Raw genomic sequence first — 19,732 nt, forward strand, 5'->3', positions numbered from 1 at the left:
ATGGAAAAGTTTTATGTGATTAACGCCGAGGTACCGAGGGGAAACCAGGGTGAAATAATCAACGCATTAATGAAAAGAAAAACGTTACAATGACCGGAATTGTTTAAGGGATGTGTGGTTCAGGAAGAATTGAAAAAGGTGAAATAATCAAGCATTGATGAGAATAAAGGGGGCATGCAGTAAATTGAACCAGGTGCAGAAATGGACGAAGAAATAAGGAGGGCGGTGGAGAGTGTCGAAGAATCGTCATGAAAAAGAACAGAACGAAAAGAGAGAATGTGATTAAAGAACTCCGAATAAATGATTCATGAACCACTGGATTAAAGATGTAATTACATGGTGGACGCTGGAATATGAAAAGTAGGAAATAACAGGGCCGAACTTTGGCAATCACCTGATAGAGGCATATTTCACAACATCTTGAAAACTGAAAAAATTATATAATTTTCAAAGTCCATTTAAAGAGTATGGAAACAATCGTTGGTAATGGAGTTATATATTAAAGTGTGTAAATTACCATTTGTTGTTTATATTTTATCATGAATATATCGCATTTCCGGCGATTTTAGAAGTGGGATATTTAAGTCTAAAATTTTTTAAGTACGAAAGAGATGAACATACTACGGTAAAGAGATAAGCTTTTTTTAACCAATATTATGGTCCTTTCTCTTTTATTAGTTATTAAATAAATATGTTTAAAAAATGTAATAGCCACACGAAAAATTTCCTTATGAATATTTTTTGCATCCATTATTGCCTTCACAAGTGAACACTAAGGAAAATCAATTGTAAAGAATTACAATGCAATTTTTTTACGTTTCATACTCATTATCATCGTCACGAGAATACTGGAAAATTTAGAGAGGGGGATAATATACAGCATGTCATTTAGCCGCGAGATTTGTTCTATTTCCACTTAAACAGAAAGTACAAGTATCTCTCTGAAAAAATGCTGGTAGCTATACACTACCCACGAAGGCAGTTGCATTCAGGCTGAAGAAAATCAAGGATCATCAAACATGACCGATTACCATTGGTTTAAAATCAGAAAATTCGTATAATTTGGCCGTGCAGATAGGTCACTTTGTGTTGAAATAACTATCGCATTGAATCCGAATAATTCAATAAGTCTCAATTTGTTTACTTAGATGGCCAAATACACTATTTTTGGGCTTCACAAGGGGAGCAGGTATCATCATTCCATTTTCATTGAGTTCATTCACCTAAATTAGGTAAATTAATATAAAGAATCATCATCATTAGTCAACAATCCTGAGATTGGTGTTACGTTGCTCTCCATTTCTCTCTCCTATCCACTAACCTTTTTATAGCGACGTATTTCTTCTATTTTACATCATTTATAACCTGTCATATGTAACTCATTCTGGGCCGTCCCTTGCCATGTTTGCTTTCCACTTGTCCTTCAACGATAGTCTTCATCAGGCCATCGTGCCTCAAAATGTGGCCAACTAAGTTGTCCCGTCTTCTGCTTAAGGTTTTTAGGAGGCCTATCTTTTCTCCCACACTTTTTTGCACTTCGTCGTTACTTACACGGTCAATCCATTTTATCTTCATTATTCTTCGGTAGCACCATATGAAATGCGATATAGAGAGAATACTCGTGGATAATAGAAAATTTAAGTTTTAGAGACGTTACAATTTGGAAGGGAGGGGATAAGTTTTGGAAAATACTACCACTTTCGACGAAGCGGGAGATGGTAAAAAATTACTACGAATGGCAAGAAGTTGATACCCAAAAATCCCCTACTTCACTGATTTCAGAACTTCTTCGTATTCCTTATTCAGTCCGGTCGCAGTTCTACAAATCCTCGACGTCCCTATCTTCTCATCGTCTCGCTGAAACACTCTTCCAATCTCCTTATCAGACTCAGTATAATGATCGCACTTGGAGCTAACACTATTTCGGGCTATTCACGGAACAACTTCTTTATTCATGAGGATTTGAGACGGCAAAGCATCCCCTTGAGTTAAGCAAACGCGCTAATCTTGCAGGTGCTTGCAAAGACTTGCAAATCTGCGGTCACGGCAGGACGGAGAATTGAGACTGTTCTCAAGACATTACCCTGAGCCTCTCCAAAATAAAAATAACAGTAGCGCATCCTTTTGCATCTCATACACTCAAAGGACACCTTTTCGTCGCTGCACGCCCAGACCTAGTGGACTTCATCGACCAGTATCGAATTTGGAAAGAAAAAACTAAATTCACAATCTATATTCCTGGAAACGACCTTTTCTGTTACCAACTGACGCTCAAGAGAATATTGATTACCTTTACTTAAAAGCACAAGAAGCACTGCACTATGGAGGGTTAATTTTTTTTAAAGTTTATAAGCTCCCAAAATTTCCCTATCTCCGAAAAGAACTTAAAAATCCTTGGCTGAAAACTAGAAACGTAAGAAATTTTTTAAATAACTTAAAAATGAAGAAATCACGAATTGTTTGGGCTGTAAAATCGAAGATACTTTTCGACTTACTTTAAGGGTTAAAGGTTTGGCAATTGAAATAAAAGTATTTTCAGAAGTGGGTTCTTCAAAGGCAAATTAAATAATTTTTTTTTCTTCAACAAAGCGTAGTTTTTATTTGGGGCCGAACCTATACTGCGTTTATATGTTGCCTCTTCAATTAGAAGAAGTTTCTGTTCTGTACGAGATCATAATATCGCTGTATTTGGCCAACGAGATGGCGGAATTATTTTCCTTTTCTTTCTTTCAAACATGACTTTCAGCCTTTACTGACTAATGCGTTTCTAAAAGTTCTATTAATTTTCCACCACTATTTTGTAAGTTACAAAAAACCTATATGAGACATTACTTAGCCAGCATTTGAGCACTAGGTGCCAGTAGCGCAGCGACGGGTTTTGGAGGATAAACCCCCCTCTGAAGCCCCGAGAATTTTTTATAAAAATATTTTAATGTGAAAAATTTTGTAACTAATATTAGGGGGACGGATGACTCACAAACAAAACGTATCCAACTATTCACAAAGCTGTAAAACTCACCATTTTGAACCATTTCACTTAAAAAAATTCTGGGGGAGTGCACCTCACCTCTCGCTTACTTTGGCAGGTTTTCTACACCCCCTAGACCCGCCAGGATTCGTTGCGTCTAAAACCACCCCAATCTAAATTTCCTAGATGCATGCGCCCCGACTACGTGCCTTACCAGAGTGAGATCTATAAGAAATTTGCTTTAGCGTCAATACTTATTAGAGCCTTCAGATGTCTTTGAACAGAAAAAAGTTAAACGGGACGGAAAGGTCGACGCATGATGAGGAATTATGGTCCACTGATAACAATCATCGGAAGACAAGTGGACAGCGAGAACGGGAAAGAAAAGCCACGATAAAAATATGTAGTAGCCGTGAAGGATGTAGAATAGATATTTATACGTCAATATAAACGAGTAGCTGATACGAGAACTGAGGGGAAAGCTGTGTCTAATCTCTCTCAGAACTTCCGTCCTACGAATGTAAATGACAACCCCTAATTCAAGTCTTCAACTTTTCGTGTATTCAAGGGAGTAAACATACTCCCCTATAAAATATGTTATATATATTATTATAGATGTGTCTCTGATTTTTCAGAGGACGTATCACTAATTACGTCACACATTACTGTTGTAAAACTAAGTGATAAATTTTAAATTCTCATGATATGCAAAGTTTTTCATTTTTTTCGCGCCTAAATTTTCTAAATTTTACCTCATTGTTTCTTTTAGTTGGAATATTTTCACATTTGATACAGATGCAGGGAATGGGTTGAGACAATTCTTCTCTAATGCTCTCAGAATTTCATGATTACATTTGAAAGGGGTAATGCGTCATGATAAAATAATAAAGAATTGACCGACGGAGCGGAAATGTGTCCTATTTTACTATTTGAATACGCCTCACTACATGTGATATCGGGATATCAGTACTCGCCAGGGTTTTGCCAAAATTCGGCCGTGTTTGGGACTGGAAACCGTGCTCCGTTTATGACGAACTCGGCATATGACTGACCTGCATGGAGAGAAGAAGAAAAAAGAAAGATTTAATGAGATCGTTAACAGCTGCAGTTCACGTAGCTAATCTCACCTTCGGGTCCACTCCAGAACCCTGTCTGAGCAGCGTCCCGGTTACGAACCAGATGCTGTTGGAGAGAGTGAACTGGTTCACCAGTCTCCGCTCCTGAACCTCTTCTTCTTCCTCCATTTCTTCCACTTCCCCGTCTCCATCCTCTTCACCACAGTCCCTCAGTCCTTCCAACCCTCCCACGTCGCACTCCAGACCCCCTTTAGGGTTGGGCCCCCCGAATTCTTCCTCCACCACGTAGGGCGGGTGCTGGACCCTTCGGACCCTGAGTACGGCCCTCCGCTCCCATGGTCTTTTGGTCCGCTTGCCCCTCGTGGCAGGGGCGATGTCCGCCAGCCACGGTTTTGGATCCCGCCACTCGTAAGGGGTGAAGCGGGCGAGGGCGAATAAGGTGAAGCCGGCCAGGAGGAAAGCCGCGCCAACAAACAGCCAGATATCCAGAGCCAGAGGGTCCAGGAATGTGAAGAAGGTGGACTCCTTATCCGTCGGCACCTGTGGTTTTTGTTTCCCCACGGAGTTTTTAAACGTGACAATGTCAACTCGTTAGAAAGTTAACGAAATATTTCAAAATGTAAAAATCACGAATTTTATGGGCTGGAAAATCGAAAGTACCGTTAGGGCGAATGGTTGAAGGCAAATGAACTTTCTAATACTCAAATGAAAACATTGAAAGGTTTAAGACAACTGAGGAAAACATTCTACCGAAAATTTCAATTGTGAGCTGGGATACCACTCAAATTGCTTTAAACCACTAGCACATAATTCAAATGCCGTAGTTGGGTGGTCTATATATATGAAGAGGGTGGAATCTTTACCCGTCGGGAGCAAGGGTTTTGGTGTCCCAACGTTGTTCTTATAATTGACAGTTAGAACATATAAATATCAATTATATCTTGTGCTAGTAAATATAATAATAATAATAATAATAATAATAATTTGTCTTTATTATACAAGCGAATTTAGGACAGAGTTGTCCTCTCTAACAATTAACTTTTTAGACATTCACCAACATCCATGCCATGGATGGTAGTCAAGCCACCCAGGCGGGATTCGAACCCGCGACCTCTAGGTTGGCAGTCGGGGACTTTACCCCAGTGCCACCGAGGCCGGCAATATAGTGAACTTTGAAGGTAGGGAGGCTGAAACTATTAATAATTTTAGAAAGTTAGGGATTGATGCACCAAAAAATGGTAGAAAAATTACCAAAACCAGTCGATTTAAATAAATGAAACGAAGGGAGACACTTTTTCATTATAATAAAAAGCAAACACAAAGCCATGAGTTGAGAAAGAGATGATCTGGGCTGCTGGAGGATGGTCAGATGTTTCCTGGATGATTCTGAGAAGACTATGGAAAAAAACAGTTAATAAAATTAACTCCAAAACATTCTTGAAAACTCTTGAATTTTATATGATGAAATAATAAAGTATGTTTCCGTAAACTCAAATTTTTCCCTTAACAAATGCCATTCCTGAGAGGGAAATTGAAATATTGATAATTATTCCGTTAAAGTAAAATTAAAAGTACTGTATTAATTATAATCTTGCCCTAAAATAAGTGAGATCTAAGCCGACGACTCGGAAATTCGGTGGTGCCATGCTATGCCGTACTCTAATCGTATACCTACACTTAGTCGTAGTGTTTTGGTATAGTGGTTACCGGAGGTTAAATGAAAATTGCAATATTTTTATAGAATTCAATTGAGCATGACGCGCGTTTCGTTTTTAAATCAACATTCTTCAACCAAGAACCATTCTCATTTGTACAAAAGTGTAGGTAGTCCGGCAAAAAAGTTTAAAGGAGTTTGTACGATATTTATGGCTGGGCAGGAAAGAAAAAGTGGCCCCGAACGACAGAAATTCACACTTTTTGGCTTAATCGTGGGTGATTTATACCCTCACCGCTCCGATCCAACCTTTGGGTACAATTACTGAGCGAGTTACTCGGTTGAATTACACCAGACCGACTGACATTAGCTAGGTTTTATCCTATTGCGCCCCGAGGCATTGACGGTTGCCTCGAATTAAGTCATGTCTGTCTGTTCTCCTACGGTTTCCTCCGTATCCTCAAGCCGCGATGAAAAAGCTCAATGCCTGTACAGTATGGCGTAAATGCCACCCAGCGTTGTTGATCTTACACGGGCGACTGCCTTAGAAGGCGACCGCCTGCTATAAGTCCCAAACGGGAAAGGAGTGGGGAGAGAAACAGCCGCGGCCGGCTCGAAGACTTCGGTGGAAGACTGGAAGAATTACAATGCTTGGCTAGTGTTCCCCTACGTAGTAGATGCACTGCTCCCAAGCATGAGTAATCGGCATGAAACACATCTCCACGGCCACCGAGATTAAAACACATGCATACACTCGCTTGGGAGAGCAAATGTTTAGTTTTCCCAGTATTTTCCCAGCGTGCAACGTCTGGGAAGAGTTTCCGGGTTTCCCTGTGAGTCATTGTTCACATGCAAGGTCCTATAAGGGCCATGTTCACATGGTTGCCGGCGTAAACAATGACCCGGTGAGAGACCCGAACATGACCCGAATTACCTCTCACTCACTATCAGATAACAACGCTAATTGGATCCTATTTACAACATAGTATTTGTGTATTCGCAATAACAACCGACTGATGAAGAAATTTAATCACAACGGCTATAACACTAATTACAAACTATTTCCGAATTCATAAATTACTGAATAAATTGATTATTATTCATATCCACGTTCGCATGCGAGTGACGCTGGCAATGCTAGTTTTATTTCATGACAAAGATGAGTTTGGGAGTACACTATGCGTAAATTTAATTTAATTAGCAAAAGCAACATCATTGCGGTGAGTCACTACATTGAAATGAATTTCACGAGGAATATATAAGAGCTTGCCAAACTGCACGTTCAACCTCTGGCACTGATGTTAAACGAACATTCTCATTTTGCAAAAATTAAAAGATCCTTCCCTATTATATTAATATCGCGTAGGTAAAAATAATATTAAAATTAAAAACGGGGACAGAAGACACGCGACTGGCATGCCGGCGACGTGCAACTCAAAATCAGCTGATTATGTTCATCTCTTCCTATGATTCGTCGGATTGCACAGCGCTAGGAATCTTTCAGAGAAATATTTTAACGTAAAACTTGTTGATTGAGCATTAACAATTGCAAAAAACCCAAACGCAAACTCACATCTAACGGCGATAGGGGAAACACTGAACTTATAGCTTATTTTCGACCTCCTTCCTCCAAGCCCCTGTGGCCTAATGGATAAGGCATCGGTCTCCTAAACCGGGGATTGGGGGTTCGAGTCCCCCCAGGGGTACATTTTTTTCTTGTTGCAAATAACATTTCCTCGTACTCACTTGCATATAATTTTTGTTGGAGGCAGTTAATTTACGCGGTTAATTGTTTATTGCATTTTAAGTCACCATTAAAAATACTATGCTGAAGCCGCTCCGGCCCTAACGTCCGGAACTTACGGAGGCACTATCGTGAGTTCTACTACTCTCGGGAACTCGCTACATTATTAAACATAGGTTTGAATAAATATATTAAACGACATGTAACGTAAATTACATAGAAGTTCAGGAAAGCAATAAAGTATGAAGGATTCGATCTGGAGATACAAGTAATCACACACAGTAAATTTAAAGAAAAAAACCAAAATGTCGGAACGCCTTGTTTCCTGATCACTGGAGTCTACAGCGTTTTGTAAGAGGAAAATAAACAACAAGGTTATATATTTAACAAGTACCAAAAAATATCTCCGAAAGGAATTTCAACGAGGTGGTCATAGTATTTAAATTAACAGTACGAAAACGCCAGGCACCTGAAACCTGAACATATAATTGAATTATCTATTGAATTCTCTCAGCTTATTCATATAGGCTCAAACTGGATTACGGTCGTCAATTTAAGGACATGGGTTTATTCCCAATTTTACAGGGAAGCCGAGCGGAACCCCAAATATTTTTAACATTATCAACTATGAGGATAAAATGGAAAGAAAACAAATGCAACTTCTTAAACGATGTACTTCCTTTTCCTGTACACTCTCTTCGGCTACTTGTTTTTTGCGGAATCTAACATGCCAGTTTAGTTTCAAGCATTTTCACTAACTTCATTCATTTACTAATCATTAGATTTGTCAGTTGCGGTACTCTAGCCGCGTTCCTTTGTAGCCATTTGAACCTTTAACGCTTTCTAGCTGCTTCTGGGAAACATTAAATTTCAAGACTTCATTTAAAAATGTGAATATTTTCTCCTCAATCGTAATAATTGTGGCAGCTACTTATTTCGTCATTAAACTTTACAGCACAAAAGAACGCACAGTTAAAATAATTCCTGAATAGAGCGGAATTTTTTTTTGATGTTGCTTAGAAGCAGTATTATAATAGGCGAATAAACTCATGGAAATTTTAAAGCGGACAGTTTTAATCGAGTGGATATTTTTCCAAACTTCTCGATTTTCAGTAAATCTCATAGACTCAGAAGGACTGATTTCTTCATGAGGTGATCTATGAAATACGTTAAATATAGTTGAATATTACATTAGCTCTCCGTTGATAATTTTATTTAGCCTTTATCACAACGTGTTTCGAGTCCTAAACGTCAAGATTTAAGCCTAAAATTGCCCCAGAGCTGCCGTCGAACACGATATGAGAGTGATTTAATTCAATTAGATTCAATTCAATCAAATTAGTTCAAATTTATATTAATGGTGTAGCACTAAGTGTTGCTGAACTCAGTTGAATTTAGGTATTCTGGACCCTTACTATATCCTCGCTCTCCGTCGAATCAAATTTGCAAATGAACTCAAGAGATTCAATTAAAGCAAGCCACCCCATCTAATATCACTCGACGGATATTTCGGCCGGTTAAACCCACCGAATCGTAAATTCTCATAACCAGGCGTGCCACCGACTAAAGGTCCACCCGATGTGGATCAAGGACTCACCACCAACCCACTTAAATAGTCGGTATTTCCGTTAAGTTGGCTGGCGTGTATTTCTTACCCATAAATAAATGTGACATTACGTATACGTTATGTAAAATTGCATTATATTCGTTCACTGAGAACGGGAATCAAAATTCAGGAAAAGAATTCGGCAGAAGGATGGGAAATATAAAATTACGAAAAATTTTTCTTTATTTAGCGCTTCTAATAATTTTAAATATAAAAAAACTACAATTGCCGCCCACTTTCATCAATTGGTAGCGTCATAAGTATTTGTTTCTTTAATGGATCAATATGAGCTTTTGTGTGAGGGAAGGAATCTAAAGCAAAAGTTTAAACAGTAATCAAGCACCCGAAGCCCATACGCAAAGCAGCACTTTTAACAGTGGAAACGATGAAGCCAGTGAAAATATGTGAACACTTACTAACTTAATAAGGCTAAAAAGACCTTACTTACTGTCGAGGATTTTTCAATGTAAGCTGAAGAAAATCATGAAAAGCAAGGATAGCCAAGTTCATAGCTCAACCCTAGAAGGAACTTCTTGCATGGTTAACTTTCAACGAACTAAAAACTAACAGGTGTCGCCGAATTTCAGAGAGCTGCAGTCATGTATTACGCCCCTCAGTTTAGCAATATTTACCCCCATCATGGTTATTCAGGCAACTAACTGTAGAAGAGTAAAGTATCACCATAAACTCAAAAAGACTTTTTTGAACTTATTCCGTACAATAGAAATTCACGTTCATCCGGTACTTCTGCTAATAATAAAAAGACTGGGAGAATGTAGAAAATGAGATAGATGGAGAGGAAAGAAAAGCTAGGTAGTGTTAGATAAAGCTGGGCGAGGGAAGGAAATGTATAGGGGAGATATGGGATAGATATGAGTCTAAGGTAACGTGAAAAATAAGCCAGGAGTGGTGATGAAAACCTTGTTGGAGGGAAGAATGATGGGATTCATGGATATAATGGAAGCTGTAACGTTAAACGTTTCTATATTTCAAATCCTCTTTATTTTCTTCAAGATACAGCTTTCTTTTCTGTCTCTCTACTTCGATCTGCTCTCTCTTACTTTTTTCCTCAACAATCCCCCTCACCTTCCATTAACAACTACCTAACAGCATTTAATATCAGTATTCATTAAACGCCAACAGTATCTAAATATGAAAGGTTAAAAAGCTAATAATTCTTACAGTGAATTACAATAATTACGTTTGGGGAACAGGCCAGGTTGATTCATAAAATGGTCCACATAAATATACTGTAACCGGTAGGCTACCTTTAATAATAATATTGGTTGACGACCTCATTCCTCAATGGGGTTCTGTTATTAAAGATTTGTCCCTCGTTAGTAGTTAGTGACTGCCCCTAAAAAATCAAGCGTAATCCATACAGGAGGTCCCAGTCCAACCCATAGAAGCTTGATGTATGCTGGCACTTTTCTATCGGTTTAACCGGGCGCTTTTTAATCGGTTTTCAAAGATATGTACAACACGGCGATGAGCGAAGAGTGATTCATTCATCCTAAAAATTTGCAACAGAGTATATGTGTACTCGTGAGGAATAACATTGAAAAATTGTTAATTTGATAAATTAAACATGAATTTTGGAATGTAAGTATCCAAATTGAAATGCAATTATTGCTGACGTTTCGGTTTAATTATAAGCCCTCATCACGGGCTTGAAATGGAAATATATAATTTTGATGCATAAACAACATAGAGGGTTACAACAATATTTGGTCAATAACATAATCAAATACGGAAACATGAAGTTTTCAATTAACAAAAAAGTAGAGACTTAACTTTTGACACACTTTTTGCAATGTTTATTGATGGCAACTAAGCTCATAAAAGTAAATTCAAAATTAATATTGAATATAGAGGTCAGGGAAAGGAAAAAACTCATTTTATGTAATTTCTATGGATTAAATGACAACATATTTGCACATTTCTGTCAGTATAACTAATTATAATTTCTTTCCCCGTGAAATTCAGATCGTCAGCGTTACGAATGGCGAATTTAGTAAACCCATTTTAGTGCGCGGCGGGTGATAACAACACTAACGATCGACTGGAGAATCTTAAGGCCGTTTTACACGGAATTGCGCAGGTTAGAGCTGGATTAATGTCTAAAATGGCGTGGAATTGGGCGAATGCATGAACGAAATTAGAACGGGGGCTATTTCGCCGTCTCGCATCCATGCATTCTCGCATGTGTTATAGCAATTTACCGCTTTATACGACGCAATTTTGACTGCGCCTTCGCACGTACGTCAGATTGCGCAATTCCGTGAACCAAGTAAAACGGCCTTTAAATTGCAATTGTGGCCCAAATAACCAGTGTTTACGGTGTCTGCCTTAGAGGGAGTGAGGTGAGGAAGCCCAGTACTGGCTAGGGCTCAAGAGGGAGGGATAGATAGGGGGGCTGGTGAAGGTGTGAGATTTAAGGAAAAGTCCTTCCCCTCAATTGATGGAAGCAAGCAAACTCCATTTCGAGGCGAGATGGAACTTCCCTCGGCCACTTCGTGTTTCTCACTCTCGCATCTTATTTCAGAAATGAGGTAAGATGCGGAGGCGAGGGAGGGGTGGGAGGGATACGGATTGACGTAAACGGGAGGCGACTGCCGAAATAAAGAAAGTCGATATTCACCTCTCATCATGACTACATCGATACAAGGTCTCGTTCGATCATTCAGTAATTCAAATCGAAGGCTGGTTTCAGTTGGTGCGGGTAGGCCTCAACCTCCTCAGTTGCTGGCCTCGGTGGCGGTGGGATTAAAGGGCGTTTTACACAAAGGAATGGCGCAGGTAAGAGCTGCATCAATTCCTAAAATGGCGTGGAATTACGCGAATGCATGAACGAAATTAGAACATGGGCTATTTTGCCGTCTCGCATCCACGCATTCTCGCATGTGTTCTAGCAATTCACCGCTTTACACGACGCAATTTTCATTGCGCCTTCGCACGAACGCTAGATTGCGCAATTCCGTGTACCGTGTAAAACGGCCTTAAGGCCTCATTTTGCGGGATAGAGGAGGTCGCGGGTTCGAGTCCCGTCTGGGTAGGTTTCCCCAATCCAGGGTACCTATGTATGTCCGCTAACTTTTGATTGATTAAGTTAAATACTACGATGTAAAAAGGCAATGTTGCTGTTTTCGGTGGTACAGGAATAAAATACCGATTACGTCGTAGGCGTGAAATACCACATATTCATGCTAAGGGGATCACAGGTTAAATCGTATGTGGAATATTCTTTTGCTGGTGATCCGAAGGATTGATTCTAGTTTTGAATCCTAGGCCTTTACATCAATGGATCAAAAGTCTACCCACTGGGCTACCACTATTTCCGATATTTGGACAACATTAATCAAAGTAAGACAAAGGCATAGTGAGCGGGTGGTATAGGCGTTCATACCCCCCAGAAATTCTTGGGAGATCCGGCCTTGAGCGTACTCAAACTACATTCCTCCCGAGAAATACCTCCCCGAGAAATAAGTCAAGTTCACTAAGTGAACTACCAGATATATTTTCCTTGCTACGGCTCAGAATTAAGACGTCAGCTCTCGTGCGTTCTCGGTTATTGATATACAGTTACAGGGGCGGATTGGCAAGGGTAGGCGGAAATCCGCGCTGGTACTCCCGGCCCTGCAAGGCATAGGGCCTGTATCTGTTTAATGCATTTGTGCTGACCGTCCCGTGAAACCGACTACCTTGTGAGCTAATTTTATTTGAATTCAAGATAAAATTTCCAGGATAAATAGCTCTTTATCTGGCGAAAGTTTTGAGAAACTTTTAAGTGTGCAGACCGTTAACTTTTAAGATGAAGGAGAACAATTGTGGACATGCATACTGAGACTTAAGAACTGAAAAAGCTATTACTTTAAATTGCAAGCTGAGCTCTTTTATTTAAGTCATTAAAATGGTCATCCAAATGTTTCAATATTTTTAAGGGAGCGTTTGCCTTCTCTCACCTCACCTCTTGCTAGAACTCACCTCTTGACTACATCGCCGACGATGCCCTTGGGTAACCACTCCGCCCCTACCTAGGTACCCAATTTAAGAAAGAGGAACTTCTATTTTCCTCCGTATTTCCTAGGGATATATCATATCGGATGCAGTCAGTAGATCTAGTCATTTATCGGGCATATTAAATTATTTGCACATCACTTTAAGGTCATGCAGCCTTCCAGTTAAACCGCCATAAGCTGGCAAAATGCTTGATACATTTTTCTCGGGCTTTTAACCAGGTAAGGTGGTCCTTCATAAATGACGTTTCTAATGTTCAAAATCGTCCTTCGTTACCTGGAATTATATACTAGGGTGGTGCGAAAAAACTCAAGTTACAAATTTCGTGTCGCTATAGCGCGGAAAAGTTGCGATACGTTTGTACAAGAAAAACAAAAAAAGGAATTATGAAAATCGAACGTCATCTTCCAATCCCGCAAAGCACCTGAAAAAATGACAAAAATGAAAAAAATTTTTTTTTTAGTTGTAAAAAAATAAAATAAAATAAATATCTTTTAATGCCATAGCAAAAAATGATTACAAATAGCATAGGTTATTATTAATATAGACATATTTATGGTTTTTAACTGTTATTACCGATCGCACAAGATCATAAAAAATGTATAAATTTTGCAATTTAGCCGGTTTTTCAGAGTTGTGTAATAATTACTTAAGGTAATATTTTGGTCTAAAATACATGTTTGATTATGCAGCTCTTTCTTCGTTTATACATGATTAAATAATATTTAAGCAACCCAGAACTCACCGCGGAGAGGTGGCTGCACTTTGAGCTCTCCCATACACTCCATACATCCAACCAATGAGGGTTACTGCTATTTACAATATTTAAATTTTTTGTCCTTCTTTTAAATTTTAGCTTTTGAAAACTTCTTCGTACTGCGATATAGTGGTGAAGTCAAGCATAATGGACCTTGATTTAAATATAGCCCTAATAAATCCATCTCTGGATCGATAGCCACACTCCGTCACCAATTTCACATACGGCTCCATTCCTTGCGTGTGATATGGGATGTTATAATAACCCAACCTTGTTTATCGCCAGATTCAATGAAGGAAGCTAATTCTTCATTAGTAATTATTCTCGTAAGAAGAGGTGGAGTAGATAGTTTGACTACATTCCAGTGAATCAATTCTATATAGTCAGTTATTTCGAAGTTCATGGTAGGAGTAATAAAGTTTACGATAGGTTTGCCTTTTGGTTAAGTCTGTCTGGCCTTAAATACTCTTTTTAGCCCTAACTCTCTAATGTGCCTTCTGTAATCAAAAACCATCGCCATCAATACGTTCTCTGCGAGATCAAAGTTCCGTTCAATAACAGGGAAAACTACTTTCTTTTAATATTCAGGCATGTATCCAGAGTTTTCCTTTGCTCTGTTCACACGACCAATCTAGCATGTGAAATTGGTCTAGTGTCATGGTTTGCTAAGTCATTTGGAAAGTCACCACTTGTGATTGCTTGACTAATGTCAATAAGGTATCTTTGGTCCTTACTCAAAATTTATCTATCAACTTGTAGAATTTCACATTCAATTGTTTGGAAATGCAGAATTGGAAGTTTTCCATAACCATTCAGATTAGTCCAATTGGCCCACTAATTGATTTTTTGCCACTTGTTTCACCATCTAAATACTGAAAAATATGACAAAAGTAATTCAATGAAATGAAGTAAACCTACTGCCCACTGCAGCGAGTGTCCAATGTGTTTTACGAGCTTTCTAAGAGTGCAACCTTTCCATCCAATGTTGATGTTCGTGCCATCACAGCAAACTAACTCTAAGTACTCTAATGATACTCCTTGATCTGAGAGATAAGATAATATGGAGACCACTATATCTTTAGCAGACCCGGAGCTTGGAGAAACATGACTAAAATACACAAAAGCCGGTTCTTTTATTAGAGTATGGTGTTCCGCTTTAACTGTCCGGCAATACTCCTTCGATTCAATCATTTCTATTACTAGGGTATTGTTTACCCTTCCGTCAAAGTATAACCCGTGTAGCTCACCTAAATAAAGATGGATTTGCTGTAAATCAGCTATAATATTTCTCTTTTCCCTTCTAATTCTACATCGGTCAATGAACTAAGAAGTATATTCTTCAGTTATAACACCAATGTCTACAAGTACACTTGATGCTATAGCAGCAGCTGTACGGTGAGTATTGATCACAATGAAAAGCTGTAGTTTGTAATTTTACCCTCATTTGCCATGGTGCTTTATATCTTTTTTGGATGTACTAGGCATGTAATCTTCCCAGTCAGCAAATTTTTCCTTGATTATTGAGCTTTGCGTTGCGTTATTTTAAACCTCAACATCTTCACTTTCGGTTTCAATAGGGTTAACATGCTGCCTTTTTAAAGTGAAATTTTGCCTTTCAATTCTTGTGGTCAGTTTTATTGTCATTTTTGACCTAAAGGGCTAATTAAAACTTCACAAAAATTATCCTCAAATAATTATTACACAACTCTGAAAAACCGGCTAAATAGAAAAATTTATACATTTTTGATGATCTTGTGCGATCAGTAATAACAATTAAAAACCATAAATATGTCTATATTAATGATAACCTATACTATTTGTAATCATTTTTTGCTATGGCGTTAAAATATATTATTTTAATTTAATTTTTTTGCAACGAAAAAAAACATTTTTTTTTCATTTTTGTCATTTTTTCAGGTGCTTTGCGGAATCGGAAGATGACGTCCGATTTCAATAATCCTTTTTTTGTTTTTATTGTACTAACGTATCGCAACTTTTCCGCGCTATAGTGACACAAAATTTGTAACTTGAGTTTTTTCGCACCACCCTATTATATACCCTTAAGACGAGAATCCGTTCGGAAATAGAGATGTTTTTACAGCCACAGTTACAAAGACACTATCAACGTCATCGGGAGTTGGTAGTTAAAAACTGGACGAAATCGGTCTATCCTCTTCATGTATTGCGAATAACTTTTCATTAAATTTAAATAGATTTTGACTTAAGAAAATAAGAAAAGTGTGGCGAGTGTGAAATTTATATGAGTACATAATAAATCAATATGGACAACATAATCGGCCAAGTTTGATATTTAAAAAAGCGCGCGCGAAATAAACTCAAATCATATACTGAATCCATTAGAAGTCAAATTCCTCGTAAAATGAGGGTATATTTTGGGTAAAATCCGGCCCCAAATATCTGAGAAGTGAGTATCAAGGCTAAAAAATACAATTTCATGGCGCTATACCGATACCTATAGGACTGAATCGATTCCATTTCTGTTTCTCACCTCAGGCGAGCGTGAGAGGATAGGTTACCTTTTTCCCGTTCTTTTTTTTCACCACGAGTAGAGTAGTTGGTGAGGAAGTCGCCAGGGGAGGGGCGATCAGTAATTGGCTGGAGGTGCGAAGGGCGGCGGGTGTTCAAAGTCGAGGTCGATTGGGTTCATTGGGGAAGGTGGCCGAGGGTTGATTGAGACGAAAAGGGATTACCCAAAAGGGTCCTCCTCTTCATAAGGGATTCGACCGAATTTTCCGTCGTGCGGGACTCACGAAATGGGTCGCGACGAACGAAGCTAGAGGACCTGAGAGCGAATCACAAGTTCACTTTTTATGCACATCTAGAAGAAATGAAAGAGTTTTCCTGCCGAGTAACCAGAAATTGGAAGCACGGAGAGAAGTAATAATTTGGATTAACAAACAATTACCATGACCCTTGAATTTCCAATGAGCACAGGGCGAAAAACTGAGTTATAGATTTCTTACATAACGTGCACAATCTCATGTTGGTAGCAAAATACTTCCACGGCGTGCACACTTTCACCAATGCATGCAAGGGCGTACCCAGGATCAAAACTAGGGGGGGGGGTTAAGGCATGGTTGTTCAAGTTATAGGTAAGATTTAATCATGGAAAAAGTGAATGAAAACAACATTTTAAGGAAACTGTAAAAGCTCTTTATTAGTTTTTAAAATTATTTGCTGGAACAAATATTATTTTACTTAAAGACATTTGCGATTTTTGCTTATAGGGGGGGGGGGAGGGACATGTCCCCTCCTGCCACTCGCTGCGTACACCCATGAATGCATGGTCTTGCCTCTATCTCGGAGCGGGAAACGTCCGTAATTATAAATAGTAAGCAAATAAGCTTAGGCGGAGAGATCATTCCTTAAAAAGAACGATCTACTTACAGCTGAGAATGCGAGAATAGTAATAGGGAAACAAATCATCAGATGCTACATATTCAGCATGTTTCTCAATGGTAGCGAGGATGGAAGTTAAGAGAAGCCGAGAGGTCAACAGTGGAAGCATTCACCATTTGGTGCAACCGAAGCATGAAGATGATAAAATTGATGGACTAAATGAGTAATTTGGGAGTGTTAAGAAAAGAGGGAGGAAAGTTTTCTAAAACCCTTACAAAATCCTTGCGGCAATCTGCCAAATGATAAAGCATGATGGCCAGATGAAAAAAATCATCGAGGGACAGTAAAAAAGGCTAAGAAAGGCGTTCAATGGTATCAGGCTCAACTATGTGGACGTTGATATTAAAAAATTAAAGGAACACTTCGTTGACTTCCACTGATTTATTTTCATCGCACGACATGTATCGATCGATAGAGGTCCTTGAAATATCCATAGAGGTACTATCGTATTGTAGCGATAGAATTAACTATCTTATCACTACTTACAGTTTTGTTTACTCTCTTTATTCTTTCTTTTTATCATTTTAAGTACAAAAAATTATATAAACTTCCGTGTTCTATCTCTTTCTATAGTATTGTAGCGATAGAATTAATTATCTTATCGCTACTTACAGTTTTGTTTACTCTCTTTATTCTTTCTTTTTATCATTTTAAGTACAAAAAATTATATAAACTTCCATGTTCTATCTCTTTCTATAGTATTGTAGCGATAGAATTAATTATCTTATCGCTACTTACAGTTTTGTTTACTTTCTTTATTCTTCCTCTTCATCATTTTAAGTACAAAATATTATATGAACTTCCGTGTTCTATCTCTTTCTATAGTATTGTAGCGATAGAATTAATTATCTTATCGCTTCTTACAGTTTTGTTTACTTTCTTTATTCTTCCTCTTCATCATTTTAAGTACAAAATATTATATGAACTTCCGTGTTCTATCTCTTTCGTCCCCAAACATAAACATCAACCCTTTATTGGTTTTTTTCCATGACAAATTTATATGTGGAGTTATTGAGGGTTTTCTATTACATTTATAACATACACGTCAGTACTCAAAAATGACCTCTATGGATCGAAACATGTCGTACCAAGAAAATAAATCAGTGATCAACGAAGTCAACGAAGTCTTCTTTTCATTTGCAAAGAAAGGCCCCGACCGAGTTACATTGGGTAAACCTCTAGTGATGCAAAAATTAAAAAAATCATAAACGAGAAAAGATTACCAGGGAGAGAGGAATGGAGAGCTGTGTCAAGCCAACCATCGGATTAATGCTGGATTGAGGGGACTCCAGTGGTTCAATCCTAACCGGAATGCTTGGAAGATTCAGTCTTAGGTGTACCCCATTCAAATGATTCCTATTAAAAATTCATTTTCTCCCGGAACTACTATAAAAATTTTCTGGCAACGGCTTTGCTTTGAAACAAATACAAATATTTCATTCGCTATCACGAAAACACGCTATTCAATTTTTGGCTTACGCTTTACATGTTAATATGTACCTACATACTGGAGATGGAGGAACCTATATAAACAGAGATAAATTGAATAAAACTCATTACATATACAATTTCTCCAAACATCAATAGTGACCAATGAAAGAATTACATTTTATGTTGATTCTCTTGGTGTGATTTTAATGGGCTCGCAGCACAGATACAGGTCGTGCCCATTAGGTATCACAGGCAAAGACTTCAAAATGTACTCTTTTATAAATTGAAAAACATTAAATACACCTTTGAATTTATGTTAATACGAAGGAGTGAGTATACGGACCCCTAACCGACAAACATAAAAAATAAATTGGCAAAAATTGGATCTGGACATCCCTATCAATCATTCAATCGTACTTTAGGTCACCAAAGGAAAATTATCACGAAATCCTCTTAGCCTAACGGTACTTCATTGAACGAAAAACTAGACGGAACTCACTAGTGGAGTATCAACGGAGGCGTATGAAGGGGAAAAAGGTACAATTTTCCTATAAAATCGGATGTAAATATGATTTTTCGGAATTTAATAATGAATTGCTGTGGATTATTCAACAACATACGCGGACGCAGCCAGAGAATATCGACGTCATCCTTAATTAATTAATACATACTTTGACCTCACTACCGAGCATCATCCACATTTGACGCGCTGAATATGCTTTGAGAAACAGACCTGCGCTATTTGCAAAAATGAAGTAATCAAGAGTCAATTAGTCCAATTGAAGGAAGATTGATACTTAGTTTGGCTTACGGCAGATACCTTTACATTTAATATTTTCTGCGAAATATAGCAGTCAAGCCAACTACGATAATCGATTCCCAATTGGTTATCAAAATCAATTAAAATACTAGATTATTTCTTTCAATTCGTTACATAACCATAATCTCTATTCATTACAATGGCCCCATTAACTATTTCTTAAATTATAGGCATCTCTTAATTATGAAAAAAACGTATCACCTAAAACGAAATTTTTATAAATGATTCCATTTGTATCA

The 19,732-nt window shown here is 38.1% G+C and overlaps 1 protein-coding gene and 1 non-coding gene across 8 annotated transcripts in view; one reads left to right on the forward strand and one right to left on the reverse strand.

Moving 5' to 3' along the window:
* LOC124160608 (glutamate receptor ionotropic, kainate 2-like) overlaps positions 1-19,732 on the reverse strand; it is a 491,042-nt gene that overhangs the window by 26,718 nt on the left and 444,592 nt on the right. For 5 of the 7 annotated variants that reach the window (XM_046536495.1, XM_046536497.1, XM_046536499.1 and 2 more), the window contains one exon: positions 4,096-4,584. The exons of the other annotated variants lie outside the window; for them this stretch is intronic. In XM_046536495.1, the coding sequence (XP_046392451.1) occupies positions 4,096-4,584 (489 nt within the window). The remainder of the gene's footprint in view (positions 1-4,095; positions 4,585-19,732) is intronic. 7 annotated transcript variants of the gene reach the window in all.
* Trnar-ccu lies at positions 7,332-7,404 on the forward strand. The gene has a single exon. It is a non-coding gene; the product is annotated as a tRNA-Arg (tRNA).

This window comes from Ischnura elegans, chromosome 6, assembly GCF_921293095.1.
Source record: "Ischnura elegans chromosome 6, ioIscEleg1.1, whole genome shotgun sequence".
In the NCBI taxonomy this organism is placed as follows: domain Eukaryota; kingdom Metazoa; phylum Arthropoda; class Insecta; order Odonata; family Coenagrionidae; genus Ischnura; species Ischnura elegans.